The sequence below is a fragment of the Coccinella septempunctata genome, chromosome 2 (assembly GCF_907165205.1).
Source record: "Coccinella septempunctata chromosome 2, icCocSept1.1, whole genome shotgun sequence".
NCBI lineage: Eukaryota > Metazoa > Arthropoda > Insecta > Coleoptera > Coccinellidae > Coccinella > Coccinella septempunctata.
Window position 1 is genome coordinate 313,638 of NC_058190.1, and position 25,284 is coordinate 338,921.

General features: G+C 34.2%; 4 protein-coding genes across 15 annotated transcripts; all 4 read right to left on the minus strand.

Moving 5' to 3' along the window:
• Positions 1–896: 896 nt before the first annotated feature.
• On the minus strand, positions 897–4,292 carry LOC123308752 (zinc finger protein 808-like). Of its 2 annotated transcripts, none has more exons than XM_044891548.1 (4): positions 4,111–4,292; positions 3,899–3,965; positions 1,810–3,817; positions 897–1,551 (listed from the first exon to the last, which is right to left on the minus strand). In XM_044891548.1, the coding sequence occupies exons 2-4, from the start codon at positions 3,955–3,957 to the stop codon at positions 1,372–1,374; spliced, it is 2,247 nt and encodes a 748-aa protein (XP_044747483.1). In that variant the 5' UTR covers positions 3,958–3,965; positions 4,111–4,292; the 3' UTR covers positions 897–1,371. The 2 variants fall into 2 exon arrangements, with proteins under 2 accessions (XP_044747483.1, XP_044747484.1); XM_044891549.1 differs by having other exon boundaries at positions 897–1,545; positions 1,804–3,817.
• A 3,743-nt stretch (positions 4,293–8,035) lies between these two features.
• LOC123308760 (zinc finger Y-chromosomal protein-like) lies at positions 8,036–10,318 on the minus strand. Its single transcript, XM_044891574.1, has 2 exons — positions 10,179–10,318; positions 8,036–9,986 (listed from the first exon to the last, which is right to left on the minus strand). Exons 1-2 carry the CDS (start codon positions 10,235–10,237, stop codon positions 8,279–8,281), a joined length of 1,767 nt encoding a protein of 588 aa, XP_044747509.1. The 5' UTR covers positions 10,238–10,318; the 3' UTR covers positions 8,036–8,278.
• A 2,515-nt stretch (positions 10,319–12,833) lies between these two features.
• Positions 12,834–19,995, minus strand: LOC123308770. 2 transcript variants are annotated; one of them, XM_044891597.1, is made up of 2 exons: positions 19,946–19,995; positions 12,834–14,950 (listed from the first exon to the last, which is right to left on the minus strand). In XM_044891597.1, the coding sequence occupies exon 2, from the start codon at positions 14,923–14,925 to the stop codon at positions 13,417–13,419; it is 1,509 nt and encodes a 502-aa protein (XP_044747532.1). In that variant the 5' UTR covers positions 14,926–14,950; positions 19,946–19,995; the 3' UTR covers positions 12,834–13,416. The 2 variants fall into 2 exon arrangements, with proteins under 2 accessions (XP_044747532.1, XP_044747531.1); XM_044891596.1 differs by lacking the exon at positions 19,946–19,995 and adding an exon at positions 15,810–15,815 and having other exon boundaries at positions 12,834–14,913.
• On the minus strand, positions 15,859–19,939 carry LOC123308753. Of its 10 annotated transcripts, none has more exons than XM_044891550.1 (11): positions 19,381–19,939; positions 18,953–19,311; positions 18,755–18,856; positions 18,373–18,696; positions 17,981–18,306; positions 17,678–17,913; positions 17,480–17,620; positions 16,881–17,421; positions 16,677–16,830; positions 16,173–16,292; positions 15,859–16,106 (listed from the first exon to the last, which is right to left on the minus strand). In XM_044891550.1, the coding sequence occupies exons 1-10, from the start codon at positions 19,392–19,394 to the stop codon at positions 16,270–16,272; spliced, it is 2,220 nt and encodes a 739-aa protein (XP_044747485.1). In that variant the 5' UTR covers positions 19,395–19,939; the 3' UTR covers positions 15,859–16,106; positions 16,173–16,269. The 10 variants fall into 10 exon arrangements, with proteins under 10 accessions (XP_044747485.1, XP_044747486.1, XP_044747490.1 ...); XM_044891551.1 differs by having other exon boundaries at positions 15,859–16,119; XM_044891555.1 differs by having other exon boundaries at positions 16,173–16,300.
• Positions 19,996–25,284: the final 5,289 nt, after the last annotated feature.

Here is a 25,284-nt window from a genome sequence, read left to right on the forward strand (position 1 = left end):
AATGTGTTTAAACTTTTTCTGTTAAGTGAATAGTTTCAGAAATATGGATGAAAAAGTGCATTTTCCCATAAGAACCAACGATAATTATCAATTAGTGTTTCTACTATATTTGCTTTGATTTTTTTGGTAAATTTAATTAACTAAATTGACTAATGAAGAACAAAAAGACTCTTTCACTCATAATCAGTACTCGCTTCCAATAAAATTTAAGGGGAGACTCATCTAACAGATACATTTTTCACAAAATAATCAAGTAGTTGTCTGACAACACAAAAGAAAATTCAAAAAATGTACACAATTCGATAAGTGCTAGTTTCCATAGTTACCATATTCAATCAGCTCATCATTAATTAATTATCGTTGGTTCTCAGGGAAAAATGCACTTTTTCATCCATATTTCTGAAACTATTTACTTTACAGAAAAAGTTTGAACACATCTTTTGCTCATTTTGATCTGCTCTACATGATGAACAAGAAAAATAATATAGGTTGCTATTTGACAAAATTAAGTTTTGATTGAATTATTTGAATTTTTAACTTAAATTTCTGAAGACCCTGTATATCAGATTGATAAAAATAGAGATGTTGCGTATGATCCAATATGTTGACAAAAGCTGGGCAAAATTTGGTTTTGATACATTCATTAGAAAACTAGTATTAGCTACTTTAGTGAGCACCTACAGCTGTAAAAATTTTAGGAAAAAGTTGAATATCTCAGAATTGGTGCTATATAGGACCATGGTTGTCATACCAAAGTCACCTTAAAATTTGACAAAGAATTCAAAAATGCAATAACGTACAAGCTGTTCCATTTAAAATAAAAAAGTCGATACCAACAGAGAAAAAACAGAGCACTCTGTATTAAGGTGGGTTATTAAAAATAAAAGTTCAATCGATTACAGACAAATTTTGTATTTAACTTTTCCTTTTAGCTCTTTTAGTTTTCACAATAAAAGGTATAGGTACAAGTTTGCATATTCCTTATAATACCTTTATCTTAAGAGGAAATGACTGCTTTGTCTCGATCACTTCAGATGACAGAAGAAACGATTCAATGAAAAATATAAAATACATGAGCGAAAAATTATACTTGTCACTATAACAAAGGGTCCTCGATATTTGCGTCAATATTGGCGATATGCCTCTTAAGACTATTTTTTCTACCTGCATAATTCTCACATAGTTGACACTTGTATTCCTTGATTTTGAAATGTTTTTATGTGTACATCAAGTTTATGTTTTTTCTCCTGCAGCAAAATCGCATAAGAAACACTTGTGTTTCGTGATATTTTAGATGGATATGGTCTACATGCTTCTTAAGGTAACTTCTTCTATGTGTAATGAAAACACTTAGTGGACACTTGTATAATCTTATTTTTTCAAATGAACGGTTTTTATGTGTTTATTGAGTTTGGTTTTCATATTTGAAGTGTATTCGCATAAATGACACTTGTGTTTCTTTAAATGAACGCATTCAATATGCTTTTGAAGAATACTTTTTCTGCTTGTAACATACTCACATGTATCACACTTGTGTTCCTTAATTTTCAAATGAACAGTATTGATATGATATCGGAGGCTATTTTTTGCGGTTGCAGCATAGTCACATAGATGACACTGATGTTGCTTGTTCAAATGAACAGAATTGATATGATATCGGAGGCTATCTTTTACAGATGCAGCATAGTCACATAGATGACACTGATGTTGCTTGATTTTCAAATGAACAGAATCAATGTGTCTTTGTAGTCTTTCTTTTCTTTCTGTATTGTAGTTGCATAAATGGCACTTGTGTTCCTTAATTTTCAAATGAACAGTATTGATATGATATCGGAGGTTATTTTTTGCGGATGCAACATAGTCGCATAGATGACACTGATGTTGCTTGTTCAAATGAACAGAATTGATATGATATTGGAGGCTACTTTTTTCGGATGCAACATAGTCGCATAGATGACACTGTTGTTGCTTGATTTTCAAATGAACAGAATCGATGTGCCTTTGAAGATTTACTTTTCTTTCTGTATCGTAGTCGCATAAATGGCACTTGTGCTCCTTAATTTTCAAATGAACAGTATTGATATGATATCGGAGGCTATTTTTTGCGGATGCAACATAGTCGCATAGATGACACTGATGTTGCTTGTTCAAATGAACAGAATTGATATGATATCGGAGGCTATCTTTCACGGTTGCAGCATAGTCGCATAGATGACACTGATGTTGCTTGATTTTCAAATGAACAGAATCGATGTGTCTTTGTAGACTTCCTTTTCTTTCTGTATCGTAGTCGCATAAATGGCACTTGTGCTCCTTAATTTTCAAATGAACAGAATTGATATGATATCGGAGGCTACTTTTTTCGGATGCAACATAGTCGCATAGATGACACTGTTGTTGCTTGATTTTCAAATGAACAGAATCGATGTGCCTTTGAAGATTTTCTTTTCTTTCTGTATCGTAGTCGCATAAATGGCACTTGTGCTCCTTACTTTTCAAATGTGTTGACTTAACATGCGCTACAAGGCATTTCTTGACACTCGCAGCATATTCACATAGGTCACACTGGTATTTCTTGATATTTAAGTGAACAAAATCGATATGATTTTGAAGAGTATCTTTTCTACATGCAACATACTCGCATAGATGGCATCTGTTATCCTTGACTTTTAAATGAACAGATTTCACATGATTATCAAGGACGGTTTTCGAGCTTGCAGCAAATTCACATAAGTTACACTTGTGATCCTTAATTTTCTTAATTCTCATATGAACAGATTCAATATGGGTTTGAAGAGTACTTTTGGTGCTTGTATCATAGTCACATAGATGACACTTGTTTTCTTTGATTTTCAGGTGAACGGATTTAATGTGTACATCCAGTTTTTGTTTTTCACATGAAGCAAATTCACATAAATGACACTTGTGTTTTCTAATATTCAGATGAACACGATTGACATGCTTTTGAAGGTCCCAGTTTTTATTTGTAACATAGTCACATAAGTGACATTCGTGTTTTTTGATATTTAAATGAACTGAGTTTGTATGATTTTTAAGTTCCCATTTTCTATTTGTAACAAAGTCACATAAGTCACACTTGTGATTTTTGATATTTGAATGGATGGACTTTACCTTTTTTTTATTGCGATCTTTTGAACTTGAACCACACTGGATGCGAGTTCCAAGATCATGTTTTTCACTCGAAGGACATCTGTTATTACATTCATTCTGCTCCAAGTGAACTGTTTCAGAGTTATTCATCAGAGAATCTAATACTTTAGGCTCTTTTCCTTTAAAAGAGGCACACTTGTGATTCTTAATATTCAAAGGAAGAGATTCATCGCTTGCTGGATCTAATACTCCGGGAATTTCTTCAGTTAAAGAGGCAGATGAATGATTTGCATCGCCTTCTGTTACTAAGGAATTTGAGTTGCTGCCTTCATTCTTAATTATATATTCTTCTCTATCATGAACTCTTTCTTTGTCTATAACTTGTTCAGAAATATCTACGACTCCTAATTTAGTCCGCCGTTTCTTGTCATCTATAGAACTGGAGGTATGATCATACTGTATGTGTTTATCAAGATATTTTTCTTCACCTGCAGGATAATCAACCAAGTGATATTCTGGTTCAGATTTATTGCCAGGCGAATGTAATACTGGAAACATTTCTTCGGTAAAAGAGACTGATGATTGATTTAAATCACCTTCTATAACTAAGGAATTAGAGTTGATTTCTTCATTCTTAATTTTATATTCTTCTCTTCCATAAACTCCATTTTCATCTATAAATTGTTCAGAAACTTCTAATTTCACCCTGAAAGATATACGTTTTTTGAGTAAATTTGAATGTACGGAAAAATAACTGAAGTTAATCGTTATAAATATAAATACTCACTCATCGTGAATAATATGTACCTCTTCTTTGACATCAATACTTCGTTCATCTCTATCCATTTTTCCTCCTAAAACGATTGATAAATATATATATATATTTATATTTTCTGTTTTCTGATATAATCACGGTTGAAAAATAAAGGGCTAGATATCAGCAAAGATATCAATTTGATATCAGTGACCTGTCTCGTTATAGTTTATAAGTGGAGTTACCGTTAGTTGTGGATATATTTATATATATCTTTTATGAATATCTTTGAAACAGTGAACTCTAAAAGAAAGTTCTTTTAGTGTTCAATGCTTTGAAATGATCTCTGACATTCTCTGATGAGAAATTAATAAATAAACAATCAAAGATATTTGCAAGCAATAAACAAAAATGCAGGTTAAAACCACAGAACACACTCTACTTTATGGTTAAAACCACAGAACACTAACCATAGTTAAAATATGGAGAGTAGAGAGAAGGAGAACGATATGGAGACAGAGATATAGAGATATATCTCTGTATGGAGAGTAGAACTCTCCATAGAGAACGATCGCTGCTTTGAGACCACAGATTTTTTGTTCCCTAAAATATGTACCAATAGGGTAGTTCATGCTTTTGCCAACAGGCGCGCTGGCCATCACGAGAGTGCGAAATTTTGTTTACACAAATCAAATTGTAGTTGGCTCGTTGGCTGAGTGAACTGTTTCCCTGGTGACAGATGATAGGAATATTATTATTGTCGATTTTTGATAAGAGAACAACACATGACCATGGTGAAATGTTGAACCGTGCGCTAGTATAAGAGTGTTTTGGCATCGGAAAGAAAAGGAGAAGAGATAAAATTTCCGAGAGCATTTTTGAGAGAAAATTGGAAAAAACCTTATCTCAAGAATCAACTCCCAATCAATTTGTGTGTCAAGAGCACTTTTGCGATGAAGATATCAAAAAGATGATGGATTCATTATAAACGAAATCGAAATTGTCATCCCTCGTGAGAAGTTGACTCTTCTGAATAAGAATATTTAACCAATAAAACTACATGGTTCAGAAGTAAATATTCTTGAAGAATTTTGTTGGCATAACATAATATATGGTTTATATCGGTTCTCAGCTGAGTATTGGCAAAAGAATCTACTCTAATACCTAAGTGATAAATCTGAGACTGCTACCTTTTGTTGTCTTGATGTGTACTACTCCTCACTACGGATTTATATAATTTTGAAGATTACGGTAAACCAACTAACATAGCTGCTTTCAATAAACAATGATAAACAAAAGTAGGTACAATTTTTTTGATCAGTGATTTCTTTTGAATTTCATTGATTTCGACTTGCATTTTATTGCATATAATTCAGAGAACTCATATTCAATATAGATTTGAAGAAAGGTATTTGAAAAATCATCAGAAAAACCACGATGACACATAACCTTAAATAAAATGAAGGCTGTTCATTTCAAATTGACGCTTGAATCCCCACCCCTTATCGATACCCGCTGTAATCGCAGCGACACCTATCCTACGTTTCCCGTTTTCGGGGACACATTTTTAGTACGTCGATAAAACTATGGAGAGTAGAGAGTAGAGAGAAGGAGAACGATCGCTGCTTTGAGACCACAGATTTTTTGTCCCCTAAAATATGTACCAATAGTAGTAGTTCATGCTTTTGCCAACAGTCGCGCTGGCCATCACAAGAGTGCGAAATTTTGTTTACACAAATCAAATTGTAGTTGGTTCGTTGGCTGAGTGAACTGTTTCCCTGGTGACAGATGATAGGAATATTATTATTGTCGATTTTTGATAAGAGAACAACATATGACCATGGTGAAATGTGGAAGCGTGCGCTAGTATAAGAGTGTTTTGGCATCGGAAAGAAAAGGAGAAGAGATAAAATTTCCGAGAGCATTTTTGAGAGAAAATTGGAAAAAACCTTATCTCAAGAACCAACTCCCAATCAATTTGTGTGTCAAGAGCACTTTTGCGATGAAGATATCAAAAAGATATGATGGATTCATTATAAACGAAATCGAAATTGTCATCCCTCGTGAGAAGTTGACTCTTCGGAATAAGAATATTTAACCAATAAAACTACATGGTTCAGAAGTAAATATTCTTGAAGAATTTTGTTGGCATAACATTATATATGATTTATATCGGTTCTCAGCTGAGTATTGGCAAAAGAATCTACTCTAATACCTAAGTGATAAATCTGAGACTGCTACCTTTTGTTGTCTTGATGTGTACTACTCCTCACTACGGATTTATATAATTTTGAAGATTAGTAAACCAACTAACATAGCTGCTTTCAATAAACAATGATAAACAAAAGTAGGTACAATTTTTTTGATCAGTGATTTCTTTTGAATTTCATTGATTTCGACTTGCATTTTATTGCATATAATTCAGAGAACTCATATTCAATATAGATTTGAAGAAAGGTATTTGAAAAATCATCAGAAAAACCACGATGACACATAACCTTAAATAAAATGAAGGCTGTTCATTTCAAATTGACGCTTGAATCCCCACTCCTTATCGATACCCGTTGTAATCGCAGCTACACCTATTTTCCCCGTTTTTGGAGACACATTTTTAGTACGGCGATCGTTCTCCTTCTCTCTACTCTCCATAGTTAAAACCGTCTATGGTTAACACACAGAACATCATAGCAGAGTCCAGAGACCAAAGGTATGGGAGTTCCCATAGAGTTCAATCAAAAGTTCAATGTGGTAGAGACATACTCTCTGTCTCTGGCTCTGATCATAATCTATGTTAGAGACAACACCATATTTTGGCGCGTGAAGCGTCTTTAAGCGGTGCGAATAAGTCATGACGTCAGTCTTTAAGAGGCTTTAAGCAGATCTCTGGGAGAGCGCCTGTGTCGGAAAGAGGTAAAGAAGAAGGAAGAATATGTTGTTTATATCGAATTTGATTTGAATTCCTACTAGGGAAGATTGCTTTTACTGCCAATAATGCAGTTTCTGCATTATCATTTAGAATAAATGAATATGTTTCAAATAATAGCCAAAGAATAGAAATTGAAAAATTCAAAATTCGATTCGCTGTCTAAAGACCTTATTAGTTAGGTTAGAATCACTCAATTGGCGGGAGATCCATATTCAAATTTTTTTACATAGGAATCAACTTTAAGATGGAATATCGCTAGCTAGAAGTAAATGTTAATATAAAGACAAGCAAAATTGGGTGCCCCCATTATTAGAGATTGTTTTCATGAACATTTTACATCACAAAATACTTTTATATGTCCTAAAATCAAAATTGAACACATTATTATAAGGAATATATCCGTATGTCGTAGATCATTTCTGCTATACGTCAATCATGAACAGTAACAAGAAAAATGACATGCTATGCTTATGCGTTAGAATGATGTCAGGTTCAGAGGTTAGAAACGAAATGAAGCTACGACAAACTTCCATGGATCTTGCTGACCAATTTTATATTGATCCATTATTAAAAAAATATACCATTTTATTACGAAATTTTGGTTTCAACTTGTTAAGAAAGGATCATAGAACACATTCCAACAGAAATAAATCTTAAGAAATTCGCTAAAATATCCAAAAACGGTCGAGAAGTACGCGGCATTTTTAGTCCCATAAGAAATGCATAGGGAATTCAGGGACCAGATCCACGGATGGATCGCGATTCAAAATTTCCGCCTAACCTCACTAATAAGGTCTAATGACAACGACAGATGACTCAACCGTCAGCGATATTCTATTTTTGCGACAACAAAATTAATGACGTCACGCTCAAAGACGCTTTAAGACATCGCCAGAATATGGCTCAAAGAACCGAACAGATAATCATAGAACATGATAAGCACAGATAACTTATTCTTCTTTCACTATATCATGTAGGAGACTATTCATTTTTTATCCAATAGATGTGCTAGTGTCGCTAAACGGAAATGACATTTTGATTCAAACTACTCAGGGTCGGCTGACAGGTTATATGTGGTTTAATCAGAGATATAGTTTAATGCAAAGATTATAGTACTCTATAATCTTTGGTTTAATGATTATCATATCGGGGGGAACGCACAACACAAGCACCGAGGCTTTTTCTTATCAAATTTTACGACTGAGCTTGAAAATGTCTACTCTATTTAAATAAAACAAGCAAGACAAATTTCAATAAATCTATTAAACTACAAGGGATTTGTTCTAGACAAGCATAAGTTTCAACATTTTTTTCTGTAATTCATAGATCAGTTTTGGGGAAAATAATTTCAAAATCTGATAAAACAATGATTTTATTATTATTATTATCATTATTTTATTACAGAAGTTTTGATTTACTTCTATAAACTCAGTTTCTATTTACATCGACAAAATAAAATAAGAAAAGTCCCATAACCGACAATTGTCTTATTTGCTATTTGAATGAATAGAATTGATGTGCTTCTGAAGACTATTTTTTCTACTTGTAACAAATTCACACATATGACACTTGTGATCTTTAATTTGCAAATGAGCAGATTTAAAATGTCTATCAACATTTTGTTTTTCACTGGAAGCATATTCACATGAATAACATTTGTGTTTCTTGATATTTGAATGAACAGAGTTAACGTGCTTCTGAAGGTACACCTTTCTACTTGTAACGAAATCACATAGTTGACACTCGTGATGCAGAATTTCCGAATGAACAGATTTTACGTGCGTATGAAGGCTTAGTTTATCACTTGCAGCATATTCACATAACTTACACCTATTTTTCCTAATATTTAAATGAATCGATTTTATGTGAGCATCGAGGGTGGCTTTGAAATACGAGGCAAATTCACATTCTTGACATTTGTGTTTCTTAATATTTAAATGAGTATTGTTTATATGCTTTTGAAGCGAGTCTTTTCTGCTTGTAACATACTTACATAGATGACAATTGTGTTCCTTAATTTTCAAATGAACAGATTTTATGTGTACCTCGAGGTCTTTTTTTCTACTTGTAGAATATTCACATACATCGCACCTGTGCTTTCTTATTTTCAAATGAACAGATTTTACGTGTGTATCGAGTCTCTGCTTTACACTCGCAGTAAATTCACATATGTGACAACTGTATTCCCTAGTTTTCAAATGAACAGATTTAATGTGGTTATCGAGTCTATGTTTATCACTTCCAGCATATTCACATAAATGACACTTATATTGCCTAATTTTTAAATGAATAGATTTTATGTGAGAATCCAGGTTTGTTTTAAGATACGTAGCAAATTCACAATGGTGACATTTGTGTTTTTTGATATTTAAATGGATAGAGTTTATATGCTTTTGAAGGGAGTCTTTTCTGGTTGTACTATACTCACACAGATGACACTTGTGTTCCTTAATCTTTAAATGAACCGATTTTACATGCAATTCAAGGTGTCTTTTATTACTTGTAGCATATTTGCATGAGTGACACTTGTGGTTTTTGGCAAGTGAATGAGCCAAGCCAACATGCTGTTTAAGTTTATCTTTTTCATTTGTAACTAACTCGCAAAATTCACACCTAAAAATAAAATGAACAGATTTGATGTGTAAAGCAAAGTCTTTTTCATAGATGGTCTCAAAATCACACAAATGGCACTTCTTATTCTTGATATTTGAAGGAAGATATTCAATACTTGCTGGATCCAATATTCCATGTATTTCTTTGTTAAAAGCGTCAAGTGATTGATTTGTATCGATTTCTATAACAGAGGAATTTGAGTTACTGTCTTCATTCTTAGCTATATAGTCTTCTCTATCATGAACTCCTTCCTCATCTATAAATTGTTCACAAATATCTAGGGTTCCTAATTTAACATGCCATTTTTCCTCATCTTTAGGACTGGCAGTAAGGTCACTCTGTATGTGTTCATCAAGATATTTTTCTTCGCAATGGTCCAAGTGAACCAATTCAGATTTAATACTTGGTAGACATAATACTTGAGGCATTTCATTGCTGAAAGAGGCAGGTGAATGATCTATATCCGAGGAATTTGAGTTACTTTCTTCATTCTTAATTACATATTTCTCTCTATCATGAATTCCTTCGCCTTCGAATTGTTCTGAGCTGTCCATGATTCCAAATTTTTCTTCTAACTTCACTCTGAAAGAAATCGAATTTTTTGAATTATTTGTGTTGAGTTTTGAATCTTGGAACATAAATATCTATATCTATATCTATAAGTTTTGAATCAATTGAACTAGGAGGAAATCATCGATTGAACTAATTACTGAGCAGTCTCTGAGATAAAAGAAATCGAATAAAATCATCGTAAGTATGAAAATATTTACTCACTCATCACAGGTATTTTGTACCTCCTCTCCATTATTAATACAATATTCACCCAAATCCATTTTTTTAATATTAATATTCAATATTATTTATTTTTTAATTCCAAAATACAAAATACACAAAAGTAGAAAAAAAATATAACTTTGGCCATAGAATTAATATGTCAAAGATTGATTAAAGACAAAGATTATAGAGTTATGTTAGGTTAACTCCTCTTGGAAAAGAGATCTTAGCTGTATTCGGGTTCGGCTTTCGGACAGTCCGAGAATGGTTCTAGAACTGCGCAGAGGATTTTATACTAGGGCGCAACAGTTTTGCGCAGTTTTAGAACAATTCTCGGACCGTCCAAAAGCCGAACCCGAATACAGCCCTTATTCCACAGCCGTCTTTAAGGACTCTGAGTGGTCTGTGACAGAAATGTGAAGAGAAAAATAGAGAGAAGGAGAACGAAAAAAGCTTTGAACTCATGAAGGAGTTTATTGCAGAGACAACAGAGAGATGGATCAGGTTTCTTGAGTTCAATGTAAAAAAGTGTCATCCCGAAAATGGGAAAAATAAGCTACAAGTAAATTGTGGAATTCTGCAATCGGAAATTTTTATGTCAAAAAAACTGGCTACTAGGGCTGTGGTCCGTATATACACTTTGGTTTCTTCAGGTTAGTAAGTGGGCGGTCGAATTCCTGACAATTTGATTCAATATCTGTCACCAGAGTAACCGCTCTACTATGAATAAAGTTGATAACATAGTCCCCTCTATAATTTGACTTGTATTTTATTGCATATAAATCAGAGAACTCATATTTAATATGGATTTGAAGAAAGGTGTTTGAAAATGATCAGCAAAACACGATAACACATAACCTGAAATAAAATGAAGGCTGTTCATTTCAAATTGACGCTTGAATCCCCACCCCTATAAACGCAGCAATTGCAGCGACACCTTTCCTACGTTCCCCGTTTTCGGGGACACATTTTTAGTACGGCGATCGTTCTCCTTCTCTCTACTCTCTAGAGCAAAATTAGTGGAGATCACAGATAATCTGTAATCTGTGGTGGAGATCGAGGTGCCAAGGAGAGTGTTTTACCAAAGAGTAACAACTCATTTATGTTACTCTTTGGTTTTACCGTTCAGGACAGTTAGAAATACGACAAGTTTAAAAGTTTAAGGCGAGTCACTTGTAGCGTTATTATTCCTTACGTAGTCCATACCTGAGGGAATATCTTCGCTATTTTCCGCGTTCTTTAGTCCGTTGGACTGGCTGAAAATACCTACCTACCGTTTAAACTTGATCTAGTTATTGTAGGCTCTGTAGATTGCCGGCTTCCGCGACCGTTCGACCGCCGTTGGGACCCAGGAGGGCTTGGGGTTCCTACCGTATTTTTGGTGCTCATTTTGTTAATATATTGTCGACCTCCGAGCGTAGATTGTCTATGCGAGCGATCAAGTAACAGGTTGACAGCTTCTTCCGACCTGCTCATTGAACTCTATGAGAACTCTCATAGAGTTCAATGGACCTCATTGAACTCTATGGGTTCCCATAGAGTTCAATAATTGCTGTCTGACTGGCAGCGATTTTGAGGGTCACAGAGAGAGAGAGAGAGATAGAGACAGGGTGCACCACAGAACACTAATAATAATAATAATGAGCACTGCAGTTGGACCAGTACAGTAACGAGTACCGATTTCTGCCGACAGGGGGAGTAACTTGCCAGGATTTCAAAATTTAACCGTATTTACCGTCTATTTCATCCGTATTTTAGTGGATGTCATCTGTTATTACTTGTACAATTCTGTATATAATTCAATCCAGTAGGAATGAAGATCTGAACGTATATTTTGTTGCCAGTTATTTTTGCCAGTGAGAGTCTGTTCCCTAAATCAGTTAGAGCTAGATTTTCGTCAGAAGAGATAGGTCATAGCCTACTAGAAGACTAACTCTAGTAGGCTATGGATAGGTACTCTTTTTGAACGGTTAAAAACCGTCATAAGGCAGAGACCAAGAAGACGCTACCACCCTAGTTTTCACTGCTACCCTTCTCCACTGATCATTTAAGACTACCCGGGCTCTCTAATTCTTTGGAGCGACCAGGGTGAGAAAAAGTACGTCAGAACAGTACAAATGATATTAGTCCCACCATCACCCGAAGCTCGCTCCACAGACTTACTTTATGGCTCGCTCATGACAGCTTTAGCAGTTTTCTGACGTAGGTCGGTGAAATCATCACGAATTCCTTCGACTGAGTAAGTCCAGGAGTGTTTCTACAGATGGTTATTATGTTGTTCAACTCTCATTGTTGGACCGCTGCTTAATATTGGTATTTTCCGAGCCCACAGAGAGGCTCAGGTCCAGCAGGTATGATGCTCTTTTTGCAAGTTCATCGGCTTTCTCATTTCCTTCAACACCCTGTCCCTTTGTTATTATTTTCTTAATGTTCACTTATCATTACTAGAGGAATAAGGCACAAGTAAACCTCTAAATAAAAGAAAATCAATCTTCACTCAAATTTTGAAGATATTCAATTTGAACTCTCAATGTTATTAATTAATGTGATTAACGTAAGGAAAAACTGAGGTATATAGGTTTAAAGGTATTAATGTTTCACCTATGCCTTCAAATTCTCCCCAGTAGTATATTTTAAATCAATAATCGTTTCAGAAAAATAAAAAAATAGTTTATTGTTTACACAGGAAGCAATCCCCAGTTACACAACATCAATACACATAAGTACAAAGTTTATTTCTGCAACAGAAACAATTCAAATAGGACCCAGTCAATAATGTAGAGAAATAACAACCCGTAGAATCCAAAATGTCAGGAAACATGTGTGTGGCCACCAGTCACAACTATTCAGATTGTAGTCGAAATAAGGACTCCCTCACTTAATATTAAAATATCCTAATGGAACCACAAAAAATATCTATGTTATCACCTAGGGAGTTAAATTTGCGGCACATGCAGTAGATGATTAGTATTAGTGATTTGACAAGCATATTAGTTCTTGGTTTTGACAAATATACGCTATCCTCAAGTCTGCTATTCAAGCGAGGTATGCGGATATTTAATCTTTCAAGTATATTTGGACAGTCAGTCTTATAATGAATGATCACATATTATATTGAACATTTTGAAAACAGTACTGCATCTTTATTCAATGCAAGGAATATTCTAAGGCACTAGGTAATTGCAAACGTATGTAAACTTCTTAATAAAAAAAAAAATCAATCCAAAACTCAAATAGTTCAAATTTTGAAGATATTCAATTTGAACTCGATGTTATCCATATTATTAACATAAGGAAAAATTGAATTATAAAAGGTTCCAGGTATTAATGTTTCATGAAAGCAACTTGTATCCAAATTATCCCCAATAGTATGATTTAAATAATTAATCAATTCAGAATAGCAAAAGTTAGTAAATGTAATTGCAGAATATGGAGGTTTGGTGCTCACCAACTTGAGTTCGTATTTATAATCAACAGTATTGCTTCCTAAACAGCGCACTGAGAATGTAAGATCTGAATTTTCGTTGATGTTTTTTGATAAAAGGAAGATATGATCATCAAAAGAGAAAAAATGATATTTCGACCTGAAATTATGACATTTGCCAAGTTGGAAAATAAACTCATGGTGATGATTACTCAAATGGGCAGATAGACATTGAACGTTTTCTTCACACAATGTGCAATATTCAAATGATTCCTTGAAAAGTGCTTTCAAGATCTTTAGAACAAGGGTTTTATCCAAGGGACCACTGCAGCAAGCACATTTAGTAACATAGCCACACATACCACAAAATTTGTGGGCTTTATCATTTCTACAAACATAAATAAAATTTTCTGCTGGTTTGTTACATTTACCGCATGTTATAGTTGGCATTGGCAATAATGAATTTATGTCGTGACAAGAAAGATTCTCTGGGGAACCAATTAGAAATCCCTTCACATAAAACTTAGTGGTCAAAAAGTAAGGAGAATCAAACAAATTTTTCATAGAATCAACATTGATTTTGAACCAGCTGTTATCAATTTTACTTTTGAAGAAAGTAGGGTGTAAGAATCCAGCCTTCTGGAATTTTGATACAGTCAAGGTTTGTTGTTTTTCTGAAGAAATTTCAATTTTATAATTTAAGTTTTTCCAAATTTCTGGAACTGTCCATACTTTCCAATAATAAGTGTCAGATTCTGCATTCACAATTATCAAAAGTACCACAATATTATCTTGAATCCTTGAAAACAATAATTTATTTCTCTTTATATCTTGCTCAAGACTGATCTGTACATAATTTTCGAACCTATGTGGCGAGTGAACTTCTTCCATATGACCTAAGATTTCAGATGTGTTTCCTTCCCATGTACATATTTTTTTTTTATCTTCAAATTGGTCGGTCGAAAAGGGACAGCATAATTTAACGAATTCACAAATTAATTCGTGTTCTCCTATTTCATTCCATGGAAGTACTTCCTTGCATCCATTTTCTTCGTTCTTACATGGAAATTCAAAAACTTTTGCTAACCCCTCATAGGCTTTTTGTCGATAATTTGTACCTTGCGAAACTGCCAACTTCTTACAGCGGTCTCGTCCGCAAATGCTACCCAAAACATCATTGTGCACAATGGGCGATATTGACAAATAATGATTACAAACAGCGCACTTAAATGGATTATCATCACCATTCACTAGTTTCAAAATTTGCTGCATTTTTTCCATATTGATAGAAACAGGCAACACACAACTGCTCGAAGCCGCCATAGACAAAGACTATGGAAGCGGCCATCTTCTTAGCACACTAATTCCTCCCTGGTACGAAATTTCTCGACCAATCAGGAAACAGCACTGTATACCACTAATTTCCTCCCCACGTCGACGATTAGGTCGTCGACGTGTAGGAAATCCAAAGGGCACCATAAACAACATAACCTGTATTCCGATAGTGACAGAGTGACAACGACATGATCAAAACAAAAATGTTTTGATTGTAGCAGGTGGAATGTGCTATTCTTTCTCATATTTGCGTGTTATTTTAAGGCCTAAATTTAATTACTTTTGTGGAGAGCAAAGATGTTTGCGTGTTGTTTGTTCGTGTGCATATATTTTGTTCTAAATTTTCGAAGACTCGCGGATTATCAAATGAATTTAAAGTTAGAATATATAGATTTGTCATCAATTTTGTAATAAAAAACAAGCAGAAATATTGTAGTAATTCATTTGGGCATTACGATTACGAGTTCAACTTTTCGCAAATTACATACAGTTCGAGTACAATTCAAAAACTCTGAAGTGAAAAATTAAGAAATTTTGATTACAGCAATTCGATAGCGAGTTACGAATAAGCATGATCCATTATTTGTGAAGCAGTGAAAATAATGCCACAAATAATATTGTCTTTTTTTGTATATTTCATTTGATCATCTCTAAAAAATTATGATTCGTACATACCGACAGTAAGTCACTTTGTATTATAATTGGAAAGGCTCAAAAAATCTGAAATTAATTTCCTACTGAGGAGTAAAAGAAAAAATGTCTCGCTATTGATAAATGTGCTTCATTATTGTTATGTTAGTATTTAGCTAAGATTTGATCATCTCTCTCTGATTAGTACAGAACATACTTATATTTTGTATTATGATTTGGAAAAACTTAAATCAGTTTCATTCTAAGGAGTAAAGGAAAAAAAAGTCTTGCTTTGATTAACATGCTTCTTTATTCATGTTAATATTTAGCTGAGGTTAGTGCAACGGGGAACCATACAATTCTGCGTATGATACAAGAGCTCAGGGAAAAACCTCAGAAGAAAAAACCCTGCCTCCCCGTGTTTACAAAAAAAAACCAAACAAAATTAACAGGAGATATTCAATACTGAAGGACATCTTATCTTGATTCTTCCATAAAGGGAAATTAGAGTCTTCTCCGAGGTGGTTGAAATTCAAAGCCTGAAATAGAAAGCTGTACAAGATTGAAAATTAATTATGTGTCAAATCAATTAAAAATTGACCAACCTCTTTCAAGTATGGCCTTAAAACCATCCTTATACCAACATGTTGCAATAGAAAAATACATAAGGACTCTTTCAATTCCAATTTTCCTCTTCTAACATTATTTAATTATCTCATTTAGATCTAGAATACTCAAAAAATAAAATTCAAATGTACATCAAGCTTCTATAAATTATAGAAAAAATACTTCCTTTTTGAAATTCTTTTTATTACCACTACCTTGAATCGTACTTTTATTTGGTGTTAAAAAACATGCTTTATTTGTCGATAACCTTACAACCTTCCATTATATCACCTGTTAGTTAGTAGATTTGAGTAAATGACATGCAGTATTTCAAAAGAAACTGAAAAGGCAAAGAGTCTTCTTCATATTGATCTGGAATAATCAAAATAAGCTACATTTACACATCATACCAAGCCCCAATACATTAGAAAACATACATTTATTCCATAGACAATAAACCTTTTGACTCCACCAACATGATGTGCAACTTGACTACTTCTTACTTGGGAAATACAACTGTTTCTCTATTTTTCTTTTTCTGCTGGTAGAAGCATTATTGCATTGCAAGTTATAAGCGTCTCTAATAATTTTTGCAATGTTACGAAGGGTACCCACATCCAATAAACCAAGCTGCATTCTAGCTTGTTCTAATACAATCTATAATAAACTATGAAGAACCATATGCATGAATCATCACAAAGACTTACATCTTTTGTAGTAGAATCTATTGGATCATTTGTAATTTGACTGGATCCACCTACGACACTCTGGACATCCATTTCATAAGCAGCCCTACTTGTTGATGGTTGACATATATATAAGTTGTTGTCCTCATCATCATCATTTACAGTTCTCACACCTAAAACAGAATCGCTTCTCTCTGCGACCAGAGCAACTGCATGTATATGTTTACACATGGCAGCTTTTATAGTAAACTCTGCACATTGACATCTAAACCTATGGATGCATATTTTGCACTTAATGCAATATAGAGATGTGCAATCCTTATCACACAACTCATTATATGACACAATATAAAATTTATTACTCACGGATTCCGATGGTACTCTAAACTCACCAGTTTCTAAGCATACTACTTTATCGGTCAGTCCATTTTCTGCTTTCGAATGAGCTTCTCGGTTAACTCTGGCCTGGTATTGATTGGCAGAAGGTCTTTCCGTGTCAATAATGTTTTTCCACATCTTTTCATTTACCAATTCCTCCAAAGTGTCCAGTAATTTCTCTACCCTACAATACATTTTATAGAATATGATTATTATTCGTGGTGCATCCTTCAAAACAATACCGTAAATTCTGATTTCCCCTCATTTTATTGTACTTCAATACTTTATTCAGGCTTTCTATAGCCATGTTGGTATTAATCCCAACATTTACTCTGTGGCAGTGAGCCCACATCATGATTCTTTCTTCACTTTGGAAATAATAACTGAAAAACATTTATGAAAATCTTCAATTATACTCTTCCACATTTAAAACAACTCACTTCTTTAAATATTTCAAAAATTCATTTTCCTGTCCTTCTTCCAAATGCTTGAAATATTCGTCTTTCATCTTGTGGAATGTTGATACATCAGTCTCCTTCAAAATTTTTCGCATTCTATTTTTCATCTCTTTTTTGTTGTCCACATTCTTCAACTTGTTTCTCCCCTGTATATTCCAATTCTTAATAACATGCCAAGTACAGAGGAGCCTTCTTGGCTTTCTTTCTGTTACCATTGCCTGGAAAATGTATTAAAAATTTAATAGCTGTAACATAAATCCAATATGTAGCTATGTTCTTCAATACCTGACACCATGCATTATAATATTTTATATCATCATCGGTCATAATATATTCTGCGTCCACTGGCTCTCCAATCTTAGATTTCAAAGCATCAAAAAAAATATTTTGGATGGTTTGATCCAGTCTATTCGATAATAAGAAAGCCACCGGGAAACCGATTTTATTCTCATCTTTGACTAAAACTATAGTCAGATCATAATGTCTTGAGTTTGTGCCATGGGTTCCATCGATGCATATTATCCTTTTGAATTGTTTGAGCTTTCTCTCCATATCATCGTTCATGAATCCTAGAGCAAAGTCTTCTGCCTTCAATCCTGGGTAGGTTTCTCCTGATAATTTTACAATTTGTAAAGAAAGAATAGGAATGAAGGCACAATTTTGAATAATATACATACCAATTTGCTTGAACAAAAAAACATAATTTTTTCCTTGACTGTTCCACTCTTTCACTTTCAAAGTGGTGGCAACCATGTCATCATCATGTCTCCTCTTCTCTATGTTGAATTTTCTTATAATATAAGCAAGATCTGCCCTTTTAAGCACATTAATTCTTTCTAGCTTATTGCCGGTTATAGTTCTTGCATCTTCCAAAATTCTTTCTTTTGTGACTCCAGCTGCCAATTTACTAGCAATCATTTCCTGCTGGTCCTTTGTCAAATGTTTAGATCGCAGTAGATCGTCATGACCAACATGTGTTTCAACAAATTTAACATCCACCCCTTGAACATATTCAGTATATCGCTCTAGAGAATACAACTAAAATATTACAATATTTACCTGTATTACATATCTTCACACGAATTCTAGAAGGGCAGAAACCAGAGATTTTGATACTTCCCCCAGTTTTCATGCTGCGTTTGCTACATTGGCTAGTATATCCTAAAAATGGAACAGATAGATGATATTACATTATCGCTGGTGAAATAATAATACTTCACTTGTAAATATTATGATGAATAACAAATAGGTACAAACCTGAAAAATTACTACGATTGCATTCATAATATACCACCTGTCCATCGCTGATTTTACGATCTCTTCGTTTTACGTAATCCACATTTCTGTTATCAAGTGCTCTCCAAGTCTCAAATTCTTCTTCATTCTTAAAAGTAAAAAGTGATGTCTTGATACTTAGAGAATGAATCTGCTGTAAGTGATTAATCAGCATATCATGAGACTCAAGAGCTACTTTTTCTTCTTGAGGGCAAATGGGGCATTTTATATGCACTGTCTGTTTTGCAATAGGTTGTTCATTATGAACATCTCGCAAATGGCGATATTTCGCCGAAACACTAGAGTATTTCTTTTTACAGATTTGACAAATCAGTTTATCGCTGAAATATGAGGTTTTAATAATGAATCAATAATATGTATAATAACATAACATAACAGTGAATACATACTTTTCCCCATCCATGTTCAAGAATCTATTTCCTGAAAGCTAAACTACAAGTTAAAAATTGAAGCAATGAAAATTGCTTTAATTTGAAGAAACTCCTGAAATACAATAGATATGAATTAGAGCAATAAAAATTGCTTTAATTTGAAGAAACTCCTGAAATACAATAGATATGAATTAGAGCAATAAAAATTGCTTTAATTTGAAGAAACTCCTGAAATACAATAGATATGAATTAGAGCAATAAAAATTGCTTTAATTTGAAGAAACTCCTGAAATATAATAGATATAAATTAGAGCAATGAAAATTGCTTGAAGATATTCCAAATATATTCTCAAAATATTCAGTAGCAGCTTTCAGAGCACAAATGTTTGGGCAAGTAAGCAACTATCAGAACAATTCAGAATTGAATGGCGGAAAGAGTGGAAAGACCGTTACAAATTCTTCAAGTTGAAGAATACGACAGAGACAGAGACAACTCCCACTCTCCCTCTCTCTCTATCGTTGTCGCATGACATGTGCTGTTTCCTGATTGGTTCGCATCAGGGAGAAATTAGTGTATGCTCATCTTCTTGGGGCATATCCACGGGTTTCTAGCCACTGATGACGTGCGGTGCGATAAGGGTGGGATAGGGGCGATTCGGCCGGCGACGTTGCCACACCTTTCCGGCCTTCTGATCACAAGGAATTTGTGTTGATCTCTGAATTTCTGAATTGAACAAGTATACTGGAGGTGGAGGAAAAAAAAAAGATATGTATATAATAAAGTTCTTATTTAAAATGAATAGAGACTCAATTGCGTTTCTCTGCAGAAATAGAGGGTATCTTTATTAACAATATCAAAACTCACAGTATAACAAACCTGCAAAAATAGAAGGAAACAACATTTAAAGCCTTTAATTCAACCTTCTTCAATATAATTGTTAAACTGAAACTATTTATTATGACACTTATTATAAAGTGTCAGTTCGGCGATTCCAGGTAACGCGAATATAATATTCAAGAAAAGCTTTGCGATTTTAACGCTTTTCTTTACATGTATTTTTTGTAATCACAACTTAAATCATTTTGATCAACAAATTTTTTTTATTTTAATATTATAAATATTTCACAAAACTTTATGGAGTATTGTTCCGACTTATAGATAGACAACAGAAACGTTTATAACTCCGAAAATAATTCGTGCTCCAAAAAAATTCTTTCAGTGGAGTGTTTGTATTAATGTGCTCTATCAGAATAGATAAATGAATTTAGCCCGCCGTCCGGAATAGTGAAAAATGACCGAGCAACGGTTTTTTCAAAGAGGTAAACGTTTATAACTCCGAAAATAATTCGTGCTGCAAAAAAATTCTTTCAGTGGAGTATTTGTATTCAGAAATTCAGAGATCAACACAAATTCCTGGTGATCAGAAGGCCGGAAAGGTGTGGCAACGCCGCCTGCCGAATCGCCTCTATCCCACCGCACGTCATAATCAGAGGCTGGAAACCCGTGGATAACTTCACAGAAGTGAAACCACAGGTCAAAGATTAATAATCTCGATCTGAACTCAAATTTTGAAGATATTATATTTGAACTCTGTTAGCAAAGAGCTGTTAGCCTTGTTATCAACGTAAGGAAAAACTTAGGTATATAGGTTCAAAGGTATTAATGTTTCGCATATGCCTTTAAATTTCCCCCATCCCCCAGTAGTATATTTTAAATCATTAATCGATTCAGAATAAAAAAATAGTTTATTGTTTACACAGGAAGCATTTCCAATTACAAGACAACAATACATTTACGTACAAAGTTTATTTCTGCAACAGAAACAAATCAAAAAGGACTAAGCCAGTGTGTAGAGAAATAACAGCCAGTAGAATCCAAAATGTCGGGAAACATGCGTGTGGCCAACAATCACAACTATTCAGATTGTAGTCGAAATAAGGACTCCCTCACTTAATATTAAAATATCCTAATGGAAACACAAAAAATACTTATGTTATCATTTACGGAGTTAAATAGGTTATTTGACAAGCACATTGGCATTGGTTCTCGGTTTTGGCAGATAAACGCTCTACTTAGGTCAGCTATTCAATCGAGGTATGCGGATATTTAATCTCACGTAAAGTTGGACAGTCGATCATATGGTGAATGATAACATATATATTGAACATTTTGAAAACGTAAATAGTACAGCATCTTTATTCAATACAAGAGATATTCCAAGGCACTAGGTAATTGCAAACGTATGTAAACTTCTAAATAAAAAAAATAAATCCAAAACTCAAATAGTTCAAATTTTGAAGATATTCAATTTGAACTCAATGTTATCCTCATTATCACCAAAAGGAAAAATTGAATTATATAAGGTTCCAGGTATTAAAGTTTCATGTATGCAACTATTATAGTTTTCCCAAAAGGTAAAATTTAAATAATTAATTAATTCAGAATAGCAAAAGTTAGTAAATGTAATTGCAGAATATGAAGGTTTGGTGGTAACCAACTTGAGTTCATATTTATATTTAACAGTATGGGATCCTAAACAGCTCACTGAGAATGTACGATTCCAATTTTCTTTGATGTTTTTTGATAAAAGAAAGATATGATCATCAAAAGAGAAATAATAAGTGTTCAACCTGAAATTATTATATTCACCAAGGTTGAAAATAAACTCATTGTGACAATTACTCAAATGGGCAGATAGGCATTGAACATTTTCTTTACACAATATGCAATTTTCAAATGATTCCTTGAAAAGTACTTTCAACATTGTTGGAACAAGGGTTTTATCCAGAGGTATTGATTCTTTATCTCTAGTGTTATCAAATAAGGATCCAGATTTCCCAAGGCACCAAGGACATTGTTTAAAATAGCCACACATACCACAAAATTTGTGGGCTTTATTACTTCTACAAACATAAATAAATTTTTCTGCTTGTTTTTTACAATGACCGCATGTTATAGTTGGCATTGGCAATAATGAATTTATGTCACAAGAAAGATTATCTGGTGAACCAATTAAAAATCCCTTCACATAAAACTTAGTGGTCAAAAAGTAAGGAGAATCAAACAAATTTTTTATAGAATCAACACTGATTTTGAACCAGCTGTTATCAATTTTACTTTTGAAGAAAGTAGGGTGTAAGAGTCCAGCCTTCTGGAATTTTGATACAGTCAAGGTTTGTCGTTTATCTGAAGAAATTTCAATTTTATAATTTAAGTTTTTCCAAAGTTCTGGAACTGTCCATACTTTCCAATAAGTGTCAGATTCAGCACCAATAACTATCAAAAGAATCACAATACTATCTAGAATCCTTGAAAACAATAATTTATTTCTCTCTATATCTTGGTCAAGACTAATCTGAACGTAATTTTCGAACCTATGTGGCGAGTGAAACTCTTCCATATGACCTAAGATTTCAGATGCGTTTCCTTTCCATGTACATATTTTTTCTGCATCTTCAAATTGGTCGGTCGAAAAGGGACAGCATAATTTCACGAATTCACAAATTATTTCGTGTTCTCCTATTTCATTCCAAGGAAGTACTTCCTTGCATCCACTTTCTTCGTACATACATGGAAATTCAAAAACTTTTGCTAACCCCTCATAGGCTTTTTGTCGATAATTTGTACCTTGCGAAGCTGCCAACTTCTTACAGACGTCTCGTCCGCAAATGCTACCCAAAACAGTATTATGCACAATGGGTGATATAGACAAATAATGTTTACAAACAGCGCACTTGAATGGATTATCATCACCATTTTCTAGTTTCAAAATTTGCTGCATTTTTTCCATATTGATAGTAACAGGCAACACACAACTGCTAATCTTTGCACAACTGCTCGAAGTCGCCATCTTCCAGTGTTACCAGATAACTGAAATGAAATTATGGAACCAGGTTGCCAAAATTATCAGATTTTCCTGAAAATTATGTTACAATAGATGGCAGAAAGGGGATTTATCTCAGATCTGACAAATACTCTTTCATTAACATGATGAAGTGAAAAATGTTGTTATAGATTTTTATGTGAATGATCAGAGATGTCTCTATCTAGTCCATGAACAATGCAATTTTCTTCAAAGTTCAATAAATGCGCAAGTACACCGAAACTATGTTATTCAAAATTAAACCCTATTACCATGATAAAAAGGACGAAAATAACATAAGCCTTAAATTTAATAGAAAAAGTCAAGTGATGTAGAAAGGGCGTACATTATTAGTAGATGGTTTTTATGACACAGCCCACTCGGCGAAACTGTGAAAAATTCCAACTACCTGCTGATGGGTAACACAAAAGATAAATAAATTTCATTCATATTTTCGAAGACTTGACAGCAATAAAGAGAGGAATACAATCTTAAAATAATTTCATAATGATTCCGCAGAATATCGAACAAAATAGGAGATTCCGTAGGTACCGTCTGAATTCCGTAGATCTACTCTAAATTCCGTAGGTGTGGCAGCGCACAGCGCCGAAATAAGTAAACTTGGAGGTTCGATGTTTGACGTTAAGTAATTTAATCAATTTTGGGATTCCCCGGCAATAGAGAATTCCCTTAGATGTAAAATAATTTCAATAGCCGAAGTGACTGATATCTGTTGCCGAAGTTCTGATAAACAGAAAATATGACAAATAGTTTCAATATATTCAACTCTCTCTCTAAATTATGTTACAATTATCGATTATGTTACACTTTATTGGTCAACTCTATTTTTCTGAAAAATTATATTGCGCGTCTCGTCCTCTAGATCATAATTGTAGTATACTTGTTTCCGAAGGAATTCACCACAGTGTTCAAAGTATATGACCATAGAGTCATATTTCCAACCTAAAAAACTGCGCACGCATCCCCATGCTTCCTCGATGCTCCTTCAGCCTAGAGCCGCCATTATTTGTTTTTTGTGTCGGAAGAACCACACGTGTTTAAAATTTTGCCCTTACTAAGGACAAAAGTGAAGTACTCAATTCTTCGGAAGGATATATTCAAAGATTATAATCTACAATCCTTGCAAAAATTATTGAGAGAGCCATGTGACGAAAAATCCATATATTAGAATGGAATTGAGAAGATTCAACAAGTTACGTTCCTATTGGCAGAAGAATGATGCAAACGAATCTATTACGCTTTGAGATGAAGCACGAAACAGTTGTCAGAGATAACTTTTGTAGAAGGTATGCTTAAATCATAATTTAAATATGTTTTAGCCAGAAGACCCCGAAGCCCCTTGGATTCCCGGTTTTAACCGATGCCCGTTTATTAAAACGGATTGCCTGTACCCAGTACGGATGTCTATACCTATCTGTCAAATAGACAGATGGATGCCCGTTTATCAAAACGGATTGCCTGTACCCAGTACGGATGTCTATACCTATCTGTCAAATGGACAGATGGATGCCCGTTTATTAAAACGGATTGCCTGTACCCAGTACGGATGTCTATACCTATCTGTCAAATGGACAGATGGATGCCCGTTTATTAAAACGGATTGCCTGTACCCAGTACGGATGTCTATACCTATCTGTCAAATGGACAGATGGATGCCCGTTTATTAAAACGGATTGCCTGTACCCAGTACGGATGTCTATACCTATCTGTCAAATAGACAGATGGATGCCCGTTTTATAAAAACGGATTGCCTGTACCCAGTACGGATGCCTATCTGTCAATAGACAGATGGATGCCCATTTGTTAAAATGGATTGCCTGTACCCAGTACGGATGCCTATCTGTCAATAGACAGATGGATGCCCGTTTGTAACGACGGATTGCCTGTACCCAGTACGGATGCCTATCTGTCAATAGACAGATGGATGCCCGTTTGAAAAAACGGATTGCCTGTACTCAGTACGGATGCCTGTCTATGGATGTATAGACAGATGCCCGTTGCCAAAACAGATGCCTGTTGTTATGACAGTCTGTCTAAC